Source organism: Electrophorus electricus, chromosome 3, assembly GCF_041902795.1.
Source record: "Electrophorus electricus isolate QZ-2024a chromosome 3, ASM4190279v1, whole genome shotgun sequence".
Classification (NCBI taxonomy): Eukaryota; Metazoa; Chordata; class Actinopteri; order Gymnotiformes; family Gymnotidae; genus Electrophorus; species Electrophorus electricus.
The window spans coordinates 26,958,648-26,975,086 of NC_137499.1; the positions used below are offsets into that span (position 1 = coordinate 26,958,648).

The 16,439-nt window shown below is 37.9% G+C and overlaps 1 protein-coding gene across 1 annotated transcript; it reads right to left on the reverse strand.

Annotated features, from left to right (window-relative positions):
* Positions 1 to 11,992: 11,992 nt before the first annotated feature.
* Positions 11,993 to 15,189, reverse strand: abhd5b (abhydrolase domain containing 5, lysophosphatidic acid acyltransferase b). The gene is made up of 7 exons (XM_027014422.3): positions 14,926 to 15,189; positions 14,537 to 14,622; positions 13,827 to 14,253; positions 13,348 to 13,502; positions 13,013 to 13,124; positions 12,481 to 12,667; positions 11,993 to 12,400 (listed from the first exon to the last, which is right to left on the reverse strand). Exons 1-7 carry the CDS (start codon positions 14,964 to 14,966, stop codon positions 12,266 to 12,268), a joined length of 1,143 nt encoding a protein of 380 aa, XP_026870223.3. The 5' UTR covers positions 14,967 to 15,189; the 3' UTR covers positions 11,993 to 12,265.
* Between the last annotated feature and the right edge of the window lie 1,250 nt (positions 15,190 to 16,439).

Genomic DNA, 16,439 nt, shown 5'->3' on the forward strand with positions numbered 1-16,439 from the left:
ATTTAATATTCATTGGTAGTTAATACTAATATAATTGACAGTGTAAAGGTACGACATAAATGAATGATTGATTCATTTTGAGGGAAAATTATTTAGAATTGTTATGGCCTGTGTTATTTTGGTTTGTGTGTTCCATTCGATCCAGTTCCAGATTCCATTACAGAGCCTCATGTTTGGAGAGATGAGACTGCCAAGCTTCTACACTTGTTGAATTTGTCCTGACTCACAGAACTGTTTTTAATGCACCTGTTTCCCATGGAAATGCTCCCAGTCGTGATACGAGACATTTGTTAATAGTATTTAATATTTGATTGGTGTATCACCTTGCTTCCCATTTTGACTGTGCTCTTGACTTTGCCCTAATGGTTAGTTTGTGCCACTGTATATTTGTATATATTCCACTTTGTTCCTTTTGTGGTGTTTACTGGTAGGGAGTGACTGCCATATTGTTTGGGGTGTGGGTTTGCTCTGTATTTTCTACCTATGGAGTAAGTGGTGTGTGTGTGTGTGGGGGGGGGTTTGTTCTTTTGTCTCTAGGTTTAGTGAGTGTCTGTGTATTTGTTTATTTTGGGCTGGGTCACTCCTGATGTTATAGTCCAGTGTCACAGTATCTCTTGTATATATCTTGCATTGTCTGTTGTACAGTACACTGTATATCATTGGACTGCTTTGGTCTGTTGCAGTCTGACCTTAATTTCCACTACACACTTGTTTAGCTGTTTTCCTCACACTTCCTGTTATGGCCTGGAGCCTAGACGAGGTCGTAACATTATTTACACTCAAATTATTCTGGATAAATTCATTTTAATTTACCTCAGAAGAATTTCTGCTTTCAGAAGATGGATGGTCATGTCTTGTACTCTAAACTCAAAATGTATTTAAGCTATAATAAGGGAACGCAAAAGAGCAATTAATTCCAAATTTTAACAAATTTAACATGCATTACTAAGTTGAAAAATGTGTAAGCAACTGAATACATTTGTGACTTATATGACCCAGTTCTTGGCTTTGATCCTCAACATTAGGTTCTCTTCCTGGCATCTACATAAAACATTTTATTTTTATTTTATTCAATAGTTCTATTTCTGTGTTATTGTATTTGTCTATTGATTTTTTTTTAATTTGTTGCTTAAAGGAATGGTTCACTCAAATGTATTTATCTTTAAATCTAAGCATATCATTACACTCATCACTGACCTCGGCCAGGGACGTGTCTGTACCACACCCGATAGTATGCTCCTAAATATGCTCCTCCTCAGTTCCATAATTGCTGCTTTGCACACATATTGAAAAAAATAATTAGGAATTCAACAAAGCCTGGGATTTTCATTAAAAATTCAAGCAAAGTATTATCTTAATTAGGTAATGATGTACAACTACTTGGACATACATTTTGTTGATTTTAAAGATAGTTCCATAAAGGTCTAAATTGCATCATAATGAGAATTTCTACTAGCAAATATATTGAAGTGAGTTTAAACAATGTAAATTCAACAGTAATAAAAATATAACAATAATTCTACTTGTTTCATGTTAATAAATTCCAAAAATAATTTTGGCTTTTGTCACATTTAATTAAATTACATTTTATTTTTATTTTCAAGTCAGTTTAGAATTGTTGGCTTGTAGTATTGCATTTTTAGAAAAGCAATAGCCTATTTGAAACTACATCTTGAGAATTTAGAAACTACAGTTTAATAGCCAAATCCATTAGTATTCCTTTTTAGCCCTATATTTTCTCAAAGGCTATTCTCAAATTTTCTCAAATATTTACTTCAAAGCTTCTTCTTGCATAATAACAATTGCGATATAGTAATATATAATACATGTAGAGATGATGTTATGACGATAAATAATAAAACAGTAAAAACTGAATTTCCAAAATAACCCATAAACCCATATTCTCCCATAAAATATACATCCTTTGTTGATAAGTATCTGCTTGTATGTGTTATTGCCGGGAGATAGACTTAACAGAAAGAACAATTGTGCTACATTCTGTCCTGTTATTGGGAGAACTTTCTGGAAACTGCAGTTTTATTAGTAAAATAATTTTGAAAAAAAATAAGCATACTGTATTTTGAGTTCCTCTGTAAAAGATTATGTGCAAAATAGATGCAACAGGAGCAAATAATTTTTACAAGTAAAATTTACACCTCAAATGGGATTCAACATTTCTGACACATTGTAAAAATGTCATTTGCTGCTGTGGCATCTTGTAACTGTTCATTTAGTATCTCATCTGATTTTGTATCATTGTTCTCTGGTTTGTTCTATTCTGTTTTAGTTTTGTATTTACTTTTTTTTCCTGTAGTGTAGGGGTGTTTTTATTTTGTATTTTCCAAAATAAATTGCACTAGCTATTGTATCTGGCGCTGGGATTCACCTTCAGGGAATGGCAAAAATGTCATTTGGAAATCCAGTGTTATTCTTTCTAGATTATTACTATTTTTTGTGAATGTGAATTATAACTGATTTAGGAAAACTTAAGTAAATAGGATTAGTCTCTAGACAAAAATCAAGGTAGACAGAATAAATTCCAATCATTGACAACACATGCATTCACTATTTGTAAGCTCTGCTTGTTCTGTAAGAATACAATATCCAGACAACATCAAATATTGTTCTAAAGTCATTCTGAAATATAGAGCAATCAAATTGTAAATCCATTTCTTATTTTGGTTTTAAGAAAAGTCTACAAATTAAAATGTTTAAATACATTTAAAAGCTGAAAATGTACATTTAAAAAGGAAAAAAAACAAACCTTTCTCAGTTATGCAACTTATTGAGGATGGCCAATTGCTGACACAGTTTTGACCACCACAATTCTATAAACATTATATAGAAAAAAAATTAGCACAATGCTTATTAAGCTGTTTAAATTACCAATTGTGTTTAATGATGGAAGTAAAGTAGTTCAAGCAAGTAAACTGTATTTTGTACTTCCAAATATAGTACAAGTACGTGTCTTCATTGCGGAGAGCAGCGAAATAATATAAACTTGTATGTAGTCACATTCAAAATTAAAGCGCGGATATCTTGACTGCGGTAATCGGGTATCCGTAAAGGCCCAGAGTGACATGTTTTTGTCTTAACCAAGTAAGAACACAGCTGAAGCTACAGTTCTCAGCAGGCTTATACATTAGTGGACATGCTATTTAAATTAGTTTGTCATTACTGTACACCTTCTACCATATTCTTATAACTGTAGTCAATTCTGTTTTATTACTATATACTGCACAATTATGTCTTGGATACTTATTTTTACCTTAATATGTGTTTTTCTTTTTTATACATATCATTTGAGCATTGTTGGGAGAACCCAACATCAAAGAAGCTCAAACTGAATTTTGGCTATGCAGACCTAGCAACAAGGTTTAATTGTAGCACAGTTACAGTAACTAACATCTTTACCACCATCGTTGGTGCACTGTATAACCTTTTGTATGTCAGCCTGCTTGAGAACAACCCTTCCACAGCCAAGAATCAGAAAGACATCCCTGCCAGACTGCTTCTGGCCTTTTCCTAACTGTAGGATAGTTCTTGTAGGATTACAGTGAACTGACTGGCAGGAGTGCCGCAGACAATGTGATAACAGCTAACCATGGTCTTCTCCAGCATCTGCTTATGGCAGACAAGACATTCACAATTAAGGACATTTTGCTACAGGGAGTACTTAACATCGTCTTTCCTTGTCAACAGACAGTTTACACTGGTGGAAGTGAACAATAACATCCTTGTCTCCTTTGCTAGGACACATGTTGAGCGGTCCATTCAGAGGCTGAAATTGTTTTGCATTTTGGACCACATCCCATGCCAGTTCAGATAAACTGGGATGTGGTCTTCATTTGTTTGCATTCCTGTTCTTTTGACTGATTTACGTATGCTTGTTTTGACTGACATAATTCAATATAACTCAACTGATTTCATTAATCTGCACTTGTAATTCATTTAACTCTGTAACGACGTGTGGTAGGAAACAATTTTTGTAAAATGTTTCCAGTGTCAGGTGTAGGTTGCCCTGGATCATATTCCAATAGTTGTGAGTTTGTTTTAGTGTGAGGGAACCAGTCACTTCATCTTCATCCAACTCCAGAAGTCCTTATTCTCTGCTGACCAGGTAATGATTCATCCTGTTAAGCAAATAAAGCACACACCAGCAACAATTGCAAATTTATAACGTCTTGTGGATGGTGTCATGTCAGACACCTTGGCTGCAATTTTGTCTGTTTTTGGAGTTGTCTCCTTCTTCCATGTCGGTGCTGGATACATTTTTCTGTACCCAGCTGGGGGAGTGGCAAATCATTATCTCTATGTCAACTAGCATAACCTAGCAAGTACATATTTAGTTTTTCATTATTTATTTTCAAAGTTTTAGCAGTGCTGTACATTTTGATTCATACATCAGTCAGAACATGGCAACTGACAAGTCTGTTATTGCTACATTGAATCTGTAGGGATGAGTAAAGTGAAATCGCAAGTCACACTGACTTATATGTGCTGATCTGTCAAGTCCGACACTGACAAGTTACTAGCAAGCATACTGTTTTCGATTCTAGAATATCAACCCTGAATCATGTGCCAACTCACTAGCTGTAACATTAGCAGTTTAGCTTTGAAATCTCACTTGCTAACTCACTAGCTAGCTTTCAGAGATCTAAGTCTAGAACCAGGTTAGTGTTAACTTTCCACTGAGAAAAAAGACAAACATAGCAAGCTAAATACAACTTGCCAATTCTGAAGTCAGGTTCATTCTGTAAGCAAGCTAATGAAACAGTGCTGCTGGCTCGCTCTCGCTCGCTAGCTAGCTAGCAACACACCGAATAATGTTTGATTGATTTGCTAATGCTGTAGTTACGATGCAGCAATCTATATTTAAATTTATGTTGTTACTTTGCAAAGATATTAGCGAAGTAAAAAGTGTGTGAAAGTATATTTGGCATAACAATGCCCCCCAAAATACACTGGGAACCCCAAAATACATCATGTTTATTTATTTAAATTATTAGGTAAACCTATATAAGCTGTATATGGAACTAATGAAAAGTTATATGTCCACCAAGCACATTTCTATAATAGTGTCATGTTACATTTAGTCATGTATAAAGTTAAAATTAATACTGCATTCCATCTTAAGCAATAGCACACTTACTACAAACACTGACAATCACACATCAACGCATTAGTGAACTGCTATATTGTTCCTGACCTTGTGGGTAAATGCATGATCACAATATAGAAAAATGTACATATATGCAGCTGTGACTGGCATATGCCTTTGTTTTTGTTTTTTTACTTATACAAACACTATTTCCCTTTATAGTAAATTACTTTTGGCTAGTTTGTTTATGAACAGAGAACTACAAATGCAGTATAATAAAAGAATACTCATTTGTGAACCTTTGTGTCACACATAGATGTGACATGAGTATAGCACGATATGATGTGGTTCTTGTGCAGCTCCGCTAAATGTATGGTAGCTTCACCTTGAAGATGGACCAAGACACAATATGGGCACATCTGATGGGCAAGGCACAGCTGGTTTCTGTCTGGTGGTGATGGGTAGTTGTTTTGCCCTATAATGCAGACACAACTGTTGCATTAATTCTGCTACCAGCCCCTGATGCTAATGAGCTATATTGGCAGATGTCACCCCTCACACCATGTTGAACCACCCTTGTTTCCTTATGCAGACCATGATGTTCAACTGTTGGATTAAGGGGGTAACAAGTCACCAGCACAATACAGCCTTCACACAAAGTAGCAGATGGTTCAGATAAGCCCTCAGTTTCAATCTCATCACCTGTTTCACTATTTCCAATGAATATAAGCCTGTGTAGTACTTATCAATGATATGAAGTATTGCATCCACTTATTTCTGTGCATACCAAGCATTATTCACCTGTTTTATCTGCTGTGTATTGTATCTGGTTTTTGTGTTTCTCTCTTCTGAATTTTGCCTGCCCCTTTTGGATTGGTCTGCCTGGTTTCTGATTGCTCTCTGGTTTTTGACTTGGACTGTTTATGATTGTGATTACACCTGGCTTCGTTTTTTGGCTCTGACCCTGGCTTGTTCACCCACCACTGATTTGGATTACGATAAAATGCCAACCTCTTATCCGCTAGTGTCTGACTTTGCTTGCCCCATCACACTACTGGAACTTTGGAATCATATTCTATGGTCAGACGAGCTAAAAAAAAAATTTTTGGCAACAAACTTTCAAGGTGGGTTTGGCATAAAAGGAAGAATGACTTACTACACTGAAAATAACCTGATGCCCACTGTTAAGTGTTGTGGATGGTCTGTGGTGATGTTGGGCTGTTTTTCCTCCAAAAGCCCTAGGGACCTTGTTAAAGTACATCATGGACTTCATGAAAAAGGAAATTTTAAATCAAAATCTGTCTGCCTCTGCCGTGAAACTAAAAATGACTCATCACTGGATCTTCCAGCAGGACAGGGATCCTAAATGTATGTCCAGATCAACAAAAAAATGGTTTACTGAACACAAAATCAAAGATCTGTCACCATCTACTCAGTCCTCTGGTCTAAAGCCCATAGAAAACCTGTGATGTGATCTGAAGAGGAGAATACACAAGAGAGGCCCCAGCACCCTTGACCATGTGGAGAGATTTTGGAAAGAGGAATGTCCACAAATTCTCCAATCTGTGATCTACAATCTCCATAAAATGTTATAGGAGAAGACCAAGTGCTATTTAAGTGGCACATGTAGTTTTGTTAAAAATTATTTTCTTGATATGGCTTTTTTTTCCCCCTCAGAATAAATCTTCTATTAAAGGTTGGATTTTTCAGTGTACGATTATGCTAATTCACTAAAAGTTGAATTTCTTGTTAACTTTTTTCATCTTCTTTACCAGGGGTGTCGACATGGAACCCCAAATCTGGTAACAGCACATGCAGAAAAATACTCACCAGCATTAACTGAAAAAGATCTGTTCCTTACATACAAGATAAATCATTTCAGTGCTGTCTCTTTAATTCCCATTGTTCTGTCCTAATTTTATGAAAAATACCATCCACTGCTGAGGACTTTTAGTTTGGCAGCTTTTGTCTTTCCTTTGCAAAGCAGGAAGTAATTCAGTTCAATGATCAGCACCCACACTTTCATTAATATTTCACTTGGATTACCCATATGTTTATTTTTCTATGATTATTTGTAGTTTGTTTACCTTAATGCTTTAATCTTATTTGTTAAAATGTGCTGTGTACAAATACTTCCGTTTCCCATTGTTAGCTTCAATTTTTTGTCACTACTCATATAGTATATAAGAAGTAAAACCTTTTATATGCAGGATTTATAATCTGTAATTTGCAGTTCGCATAGCCTTGAAATTTTTTTAGTTTTTTAAAATTTTTATTTTATTTTAGTTTTAGTTTTTTGCAATGTTACGTTGGTAGCACCAAGGTATCATAAGCAGTGGAGCATTGTATTCAATTGTCTTATTCAGTCTGCTTGTACTGATTCATATTGTTGAGCTTTAGCTCTACGTTACGTGCACTGTATTTTTATTCTTATTTTCCTTTCACTCCCATTCATTCGGTGAAGGAATCCATGAGTCAGTTAAAGCACAGGAGCTTGAAGGCTACATCCTGACTTTCATGAATTTGTTTGGAGGAAGTCTGGCTTTCTGTTGAACTGTGTATGCTTATACCCAGAAAGAGTATACCTGTACTGCATGCTCAATAAGTAATTTCTGCATTTGGTAAAATACCAGTGAACAATAAACATTTATCCTGATCCAATCTAAAACTTGCTTAAAAAAAACAGAAGATTGCCAAGATCAGATCATTATAGCCTGACAATCAGGATATTTACCTAAGAAGGTAGGGTTACTTAAGTAGTCTATATTAGAATAGTAAACATAAGTATTTGTTTACAAATTACTATACTAGATAAGTACAACTCTCTTGAATTATTTCTGGCAGTGCTGTAAGATATTAAATTCTTTTAAAATGTTGTTTACCCATTTTTTAAATTTATTTTTTTATCCTTATGCACTTTTTTATGCATTTTTCTTAAAATGGTTGTTAATCTTCTATTCTTGGGCAATTCCAGCTCACCGATGCTCACTGGCCTTTCTATTATGGCCCTGTCTTAATCACGTTAACCTTTTCCTCAATTGTGAAAAGGTCTGTTGAGGCCTGTGACCAGACACTGAATATCAGTTTACTGTAAACTGGTGTGTTGCTATGCCAGTTTTCTTACATGCTTTCTTTATTGTGTAAACCACATAATGTTTAACATGTCTATTATGTTTATAAAAGGGAAAATAAACTCATTTCCAATAATGAAGGAAATCATAGACCCATTGTCTGTTTTTAAAAGACAAGATGGCAATGGAGCCTTTGTGACTCCCCCCAGTCTGTTTGTGAAAAAGAAACAACAACCTTTTAGTAGACCTTTTTAGTTCAACACCAGTTTTCTCCCAATGTTGATCATTTCCAGTTCCCCCCCACTAGCTAAATAATCCTCCCCATCACACAGCACTATCCAGTCAGGAGGGCAATGGCTAGCACATATGTCCTCCAATACACATGTAGCCACTCTTTTAAACTGCCACCAAGGAGGGACAGAGAGAGAGCAAAGTCAAATATGCACTCTTCAACTCTTAGGCATCAATAGGGATTGTACCAGCAGTCACCCAATGATGGGACTTGCATTTAGACCACACTTTGTATTAAACTGTATATAAAACCACTATAAAACCACTGACTTACAGATGCTCTATCCAAGGTCCTGAATATTATTACAGGTTGCTAATACTGATCTACAAAAAAAAATAAAAAATAGAACCAAGACCTGGTTTTGGTCAGATTGTAAATTTCATTATCCATAATTCTTTCAGAGTTATAATCTCATGTTTTGTAATATTGAATAATGAAAATAAGTAAGCAAACATTTTGGTAAAGCAATTATTTTGTAACAGCAAGTAAGCAGACATGATGTTTAGGTTAATATCATTGGTATTTTCTCAGAGGTGACCACTGGGGACAGAAACACCTCCACCTCACAAAAGCTCAGAGTCCCATTTCCTGGCAATACAGTCACATAGCGACCCTTCACAATCTTCTTGCATTTAAAATATTCAGTCTGTCCCGCAGGGATTGAGGGCACAGTGGCACTACTGGAACTGGAAAGCCAAGGAATGGAGAGAACCAGATGCATTATAGTGGATGTAAGCAAATTATTGTCAGCATTTAAAATGTAAGTGTTTTTAAAATATTACAAATACTGTTATGCTATGAGAGAAAAGTGTGCTCAGTGGCTATCCTGGGCTCTGTAGTAACTAAAAATCATAGCATGGTCTGGCTGTAATGGCTAAACAATAAACTTCTGTTAAGAAACCCAGTCCTCTGCCTGTCATTAATTTGGAACAATTATCAAGAATTGTAAACTTCATTGCAGCAGCTTTAATGGGTAGGCATGAATTAAAAACCACAATTCATGACCAGTTTTCATATCATTACAAATTTTAGAACAATAAAGGATATTTCCTGACTCCCTCTACTTATATAGGGTTTTCTTTTCCCTCGTCTAGGTAACGCCCAGCATGGATCTGAGCGCCATTTAAAAGTTCTGAGCAGCAGTCACCTCAGTTAGTCAGCGCCACGGCGTAGACTACATAATTGTGATGCAGGTCCATTCTGGACCAGGGGGAACTCTCCTCTGCTGTTTGTGTGCAGGAACCCTTCTTCAGATCAGAGTTTCAGTTCCCATCAATTGTATTTTGTGCGAGAGAAAAGCCAGCCCACATGGACAGGCTGGACTGGGTGGCTCTTCCTTGTAGGGCAACATTATGTAGTTCAGGTTTACCTGCAGAAGAACCAGGTATGGAGTGCATCGTCAAAAAACCTTCCTCGGAAGCAGTGACCAGTCCCAGCAGGCCATGGTCATCAGACTCAGAAGGTGAGTACACGCCTGGTGTCACGCTACACTCAACCATTTAAACTGTGACAGAGACTCCTGTCAGGGCTTTTAAACTGCACGTGTGTGTATATGTGTGGATGTGTGCATGTAAGCAAAGGTTGAATGCATGTAGACATGCATTTGCAAAAAGCACTAAATGCTTTTGTGAGAAAGTGTAATCTGGTGGAACAATAGCATATTATACACAGTAAGAATGTAACATACATGATAACAGTTGGATTTTAAAGCCATTTATTTACACAGTAAACATCTAGCTGTTTAGTACTCAGGTGTCAGATATGGTCTAACAAATTTGAGAAGTCTGGGAATTTGAGTTTGGGAAGGAATGGAATTTTGAAACGGAAAATGTGTAGGAACACTGCTGTAAGCACACTTGTGTTTCACGGTGTCCAGCAGTGATCCTGTGATGGAAAGCATGTACCTGACAGCAGGCTGCCAGCTGCTTTCCCCAGCGTTGATCCCCAACCCAAATCTGGTGTGGGCAGGCTAGCGTGCTGATGCGTGGCTGACATGGGACTCTCAACATGTATGTATGCTTGTGCTACCTCCGAAATGTCTGATTGTAGACTTTGTTTATTTATGGTGTAGTTATGCTGTAGCTCTTGGTGTAGCCACACATCCAACCTCTCTCTTTTTTTTGCATCCTCACCACAAGATGTGGACAGGTAAGTAGGATTTGTTAATCACATCTATAAAAAGTTGTACATATTTTCATATTGTAGGTGAAGTATGGTTATGCTTTCACATCGTTGTCTGGCTTCCATTTCCTTGCACATGCTCTAATATTAGCCCCCTCACACCCTGTTACATCAAATAGAGCTATGTAACAGCAGGGTTATAAATGTCACTTATCTTTTGCATATGTCTTTTACGTGTAGGTGCAAATCCCAAACTAGCCTAAGAGCATATATTAGTTTCCTTTCTGAATAGCTTATTCAGTGACATGTTTGTTGTGGAATTTCTGGATAGTAAAGGTGCTATGATACAGTCTTTTATACGCTTTATTCTGCTTTGCAGTGTACTGACTCTGTCTCCCTCACAGAAGTCTGAGAGGAACGTTGTGCCAATCAAACACATTTATAGAGAGAACGAGATAAGGCCAGTCTAGGCTGAGGGCTGTCCTCCAGGATTACAGTTACAGCTGACAAGACAAAATTTACAGGTCCCACCTAGTTTCTCTTCCTTAATCTTTAGATCTGTTAGTATATTTGTCCACAATATAGAAAACATGTTCTTCTTCAATTTTCTCCCACCATGCTGAACTGTAACAGATGTCAGCTAGTGTTAATACCTGTTAACATAAATTATCCTGGATGACTTTACAGACGTTGTGAGCATAGTTAGGCAAAACTGAGGTAGGCTAAATAACAGGACAAACTGGTATCAACAAAAATAAGAACATTACTATAAAACCGATGATGAACTATAGACTGATTTAAATATGTTTCAGCCTGTTAAAGTTACAAAGTAAATTGACAAATACATATGGTAAAAAATTGCTAAATCGTTAAAGTGAAATAATGTGAAATAAAATCAGTAACTTGTCAACGTCATTTATGGAAAAGCAATAATATATAAGAAAATGCCATGTAAGAATGGAGTTATAGGAAATAGATGTATTATAAACCAAAAATAGGTAGGCCTATATAATTTTGTGTTCTGTGTTCAAAGGAAAAAGCAGTGACTGAAGAGCTGAATAGACATTAGACATTGAGTTTGCTTAGAAGCAATTGTGTATACATAATGAATACACAAAACTCTAACTCCTTACTTCAGATTAAAAGTATACCTCAGCCCTGTCACTTGACTGCAGATCAGTTCCCCAACAGCAGTCACGGGCAGACATTGCACTGGCAGTGCTGCCTCACTGGCAGCCTCTCAGTTCTGCTGCCCTCTCACCCTGTTTTTCTGAACTGTTTCTTCATTCTTGCATCTTGTGACGGGGAAAACATCCTAGCATGAAAACACTATTACACAGTAAAGCGCAAAGATAACACAGAACCATGCTGATTCAATAAATTCCACAACACAAACACAGACAGAAAGTCTATTTTATTAATTTTATTTTATTTATTAATACATTTCCATTTTTTTTTCATTAATACAGATGTATTTTCAATTTTAATAAATTGTTACTTTTTTTTACTGTATGTCTTGGAAAAGACCGTCCTGAGATGATAGATCTCAGGTTGTAATAAGCTTTTTCTATTCTGATTGTGAAACACTTTGAATTGCTGTTTTGTTGCCGTTTTCTTGCCTTTTCCCACCACTGTAAAGTCAGCTATAGGTTCAGTTAGACAGGGAGGCATGAACTAGGGTCACTCTGTCCTTTTTATCTTCCTGCACTCTGCTACTTCCTCTCCATCCTTGACATCGCCACATATCTCTAGTACAGCTTGGTTAAAGTCCTCCGACTGGTCCGCAAATACATAGTGGCCTGCCCCTCCGATGATCTAAGGCAGAGCGAGGATGAAAACCTTGTAAGCATCCTGGAAAAACATCCAGCATTTTCAGGTCATATCAGTGCACTCACAATAATGTCTGTCCGCGAATTGGGTCTCATCTCCCGAATGGCTTGTCCTGACTGGCCATCAATGCAGGAACGGGATCCACAGATAATGGAGATAGGAATCATGGGATTGATCCTCCCCACACGTTGCATCATGGGTCGTCTGGGCCATCCGTACGGGATTGTCATGCTCTTAAACGCTGTCTCTCCACTTCCAGAATAAAAATTCAAACAAGAATGTGACTGAAGTCATCAATGCCTGAGTCTTTGCAGGTGCTCATATGTTACACATGTTTGTCTATATACTGTTGCAAGGATTACAAACTGAATGTGTGTCAGTGGAGTTAAATTAGATTTTGTGATGGTACATACTGCAAGCTTCTTTCTTTTGCTGTTCATTTAAAATGAGCTTTTAAATGTATAGTAAAAGAAAGAAGCTTGCGATTTTTACTGTATTTATTGTTAGGCTTTAAGTTTCCTCTATTTTTACAAGCAGTGATTTTATTCTTGCAGGCCTATTTAAATCTAGAAGTAACTATTAAATGTGTTTGGGTACCTGGGTGTCTGGACATTTAGATGGTAAATGTAGTCAGGCACTGTGTCATCCTGGAACAGAGAGGAATATTTCTGCTTGAAGTCTGACCTAAGACCCTGCAACAATAAAGGACCTTAGGGAGGGAGGGAGGGAGGGAGAGAGAGAGAGGGAGAGGGAGAGAGAGAATGCAAATAAGGCATAATGAGTAAGACACAGTTTTGACATAAGCTCTTTGTTTAATGCATTCCACTGTCCATCAGGCACTGGGTTTGATTTCCAAAGCCCCTCAGGAGCACTTAGGGTTTGCATAACTTCTCTCATAGATGCACCGTGTATGTGCTTGTGTGCATAGTTACCCAGAGGGCCTGCCATCCTGAGCAGAGCGAGAGGGTTGAAAGGATTCAGAGCGGTGCCCAGAGCTTTTATCCACATGGGGACCTGGCAATCTGACCCCTGGGCATCAGGCCGTTCTGGGAAACCCCACGGCTCCACCAGCACTAAGTGCTTCACTCTGCATCAAACACATATCAGAAAGAAGTATGCTGGAAAACCATACATAAGTTAATGGGAGATTAATAACAGACTGAAATACTATTCTGACCAATTCTAAGACTCCTTCAAAATGTTCTTTACATATAGTAAGCATAGTTTAGTCAGCATGTATTTGTCTTTTGCATAGTACAACTTAACAGCAGAGCCTTAACAATGGACTGTGGGACTGAAACCATTCTCTATGAGCAAATAGTGCAGCATCTTTGTATTGTTACATTATTTGCACGATAATTTTCCACTGTGTGCGGATACAATGATATTAGAAAAGTTTGCACTCACTGACCTGTGAGGATATGTCAGAGCATAGGCCACAGAGACATACCCACCAAGATCATGGCCCAACAGAATCATAAGCTCCACCCCTACTGCCTTCCTCCACTCCTCCAGCGACTGGATGAATTGCTCTTCGGCTTCCTGAGAGTAGCTGCGTGCGGTTGTTCGGCTGCTGCGGCCAAAGCCTAACAGGTCCAGGGCGTACACAGGTCTCTTGCTCTGGGCCAAGGCAGTCAGGTTCTTCACCCACAGTCCCACTCCACCCCCAAACCCATGCAGCAGCACCAAAGGGATCTTGGAGTCCTCATCCCTGGGGGCCTGGGAAGCTTGTTGGGCATCAGGGTCTCCTAAGTCCTTAGTCTCATTGAAGCCAAGAGTCCAGATGTAGTTGCCATTGGAGATAGGCACATGCCCTCTAGTGAAGTGCATTTGGATAGCTGATAATGAAATGAGTAGTATTTGACAGTCAGTTTCTGCAATATTTCTGTAAGTGTTGATCTACACTGCTCAATGATTACAGAATTCCCCCCCTCCCTTTTTTAGTCAATGTATGTGATCACGCAATGGTGGAGAATTGTAGAGGAATATTGTGAAAACAGGATTTGATTTCAATTCAGAGACCCAGCTTGTGTCATGAGGTAGCCAGCCAGTCCCTGCTGCATAGGGGTGAAAGATCCCATAAAACCATACCATACCACACATTCTCCCAGACAGACTCACGTTGAAGGATTCGGTCCTCTGCATTTTTAAGACGGGTGGGTGAAGTGGGGCACCAGGATGGGAGCCACCCAGAGACCCATGAGGATCTAAGGTACACAACCATGTTCTCACACACACACACACACACACATACACACAAGAAAAACAAATTAGAGAAGACAGATCACAGCATTATAGTCAATATTTGTGTTTTCACCACATTAAACTAAGAATGTTTTGAATATCATAACAAGCATATTTAGTTACTGTATTGTAGAACAGCTTATTGATATATTTTGTACTACATTCAGAGAAGATGAAATCATTCCATACCAATGAATATAATTATAGCACAAGAGTAATTTAATAAGAGCTAGGTCTTATTGTTGCCACACAAATACACTCCTTACCTCTGGTTGTATGTTGTAAATTCCTGAATAGGTCTGTCCATAGCCTGTGCTGTGCTGTCATCCCTGCCGGAGCAGTTATGAGAATGTATTACAGTGTGGAAAGAAAATGTTCATGGTAGACAACAGATGCACCTCTCACCCACTCTCTCTAAGTCAAAGGTCCTCACTCTCGGAAGACCTAAGCACTTTTGCTGACTGCAGATGTTGAGCTCATTATCAGGTCAGTTAAGCTAAAATGGTCTAACTGGGGGGAAATCTAAGTGTTATTCATATCAGAACTAAAAACATTATTGTGTTGGTTTTTCTACTACATTTTAGCTTCTACTACTGTAGAAAAACCTCTTTGATGTGACAGTTCCTATGATGATGCCTTCTGTTTTGTTCTTCATGCTAGTCATAGTTTGCTTTGGTTATTGTTTATCCCGTTCTAGTGTACATTTTCTAGTGTTCTCCCCAGTGTTACCTGTTGTTTCACATTTGGTTTATAATATTTGGTTTTATTTGTTCATGTTCTTAAATTAATTAAATCCCTCTGCACTTGCATCTGTCTCCTTGTCTCGTTCAGCTCCTACCTGTGCATGTTACCTTTCCTGTATGTATTAAATATATCCTTATGGACAACATCTAGCTGCGCTGAAACAACCGAATCATTCAGTGTAGAGTTCCCCTCCACTCTGTTCTCTCTTCTTACCCATGACCCTGAGGACTCACCAATCTGTACCTCTATCTCATCATCTTTATCTGCTTCTTCATGGTTTGAGTTCTGCTCAATGCTGTGCTCCCTGGACCAATGCAGGTGCCTGCTCTCACAGAGGACAAAGCATCATCCCTGCGTGATGCTTCCTGCATTTAGCAGGAACAGACCAGATTCCACAAAGACCACCTCCATGAAATAAAAGTCTCATCTGAATAGTTTACAACAATTAAAGAAGCGTTAAATGACACGATTTAAAAGTGGAACACATTAAATACATGAATTCGGTCCTGTATCAGACCATTCTCAGCACCTGTTTAACAGGTTGATCCATGGTTGGTTTAAGCGTGCAGGCAACAGAGGCCCAGGGCTTCATGAGTACAGGGGGCTTTGTGTCAACAGGTGTTCAGTGCTAGTATTGGAAGAAGTAGCAGAGACAGAAAAACTATTGGATATCAGTGATGAAACGGGTCTCATTCTAACTCCTAGACTTAAGAAATATACAAACAACAGCCCCTTGAGAATTGCACTTATTTTGTTACAATTGTAGGTTCACGGGAGCTGTATGTACTGACCTTATCAATGTACACAATACAATGACTTCTGTGCAGTTGCATATATGAATCTTTACAATAAGTACCACAAAAACCATGTGAAACAGGAACAGTGGTCACAAGGGCAGAAAAATGCTTATCTGTCTAAACATCCTCCACTCAGCATGAGTATTTCATGAGCACAAAATTGAGGTACATCTCCACATCCATCAAAGGCTTTTTTTCTTTTAAATCTTCTGCTTCTCACCGGTGTGTTGACTGTATGT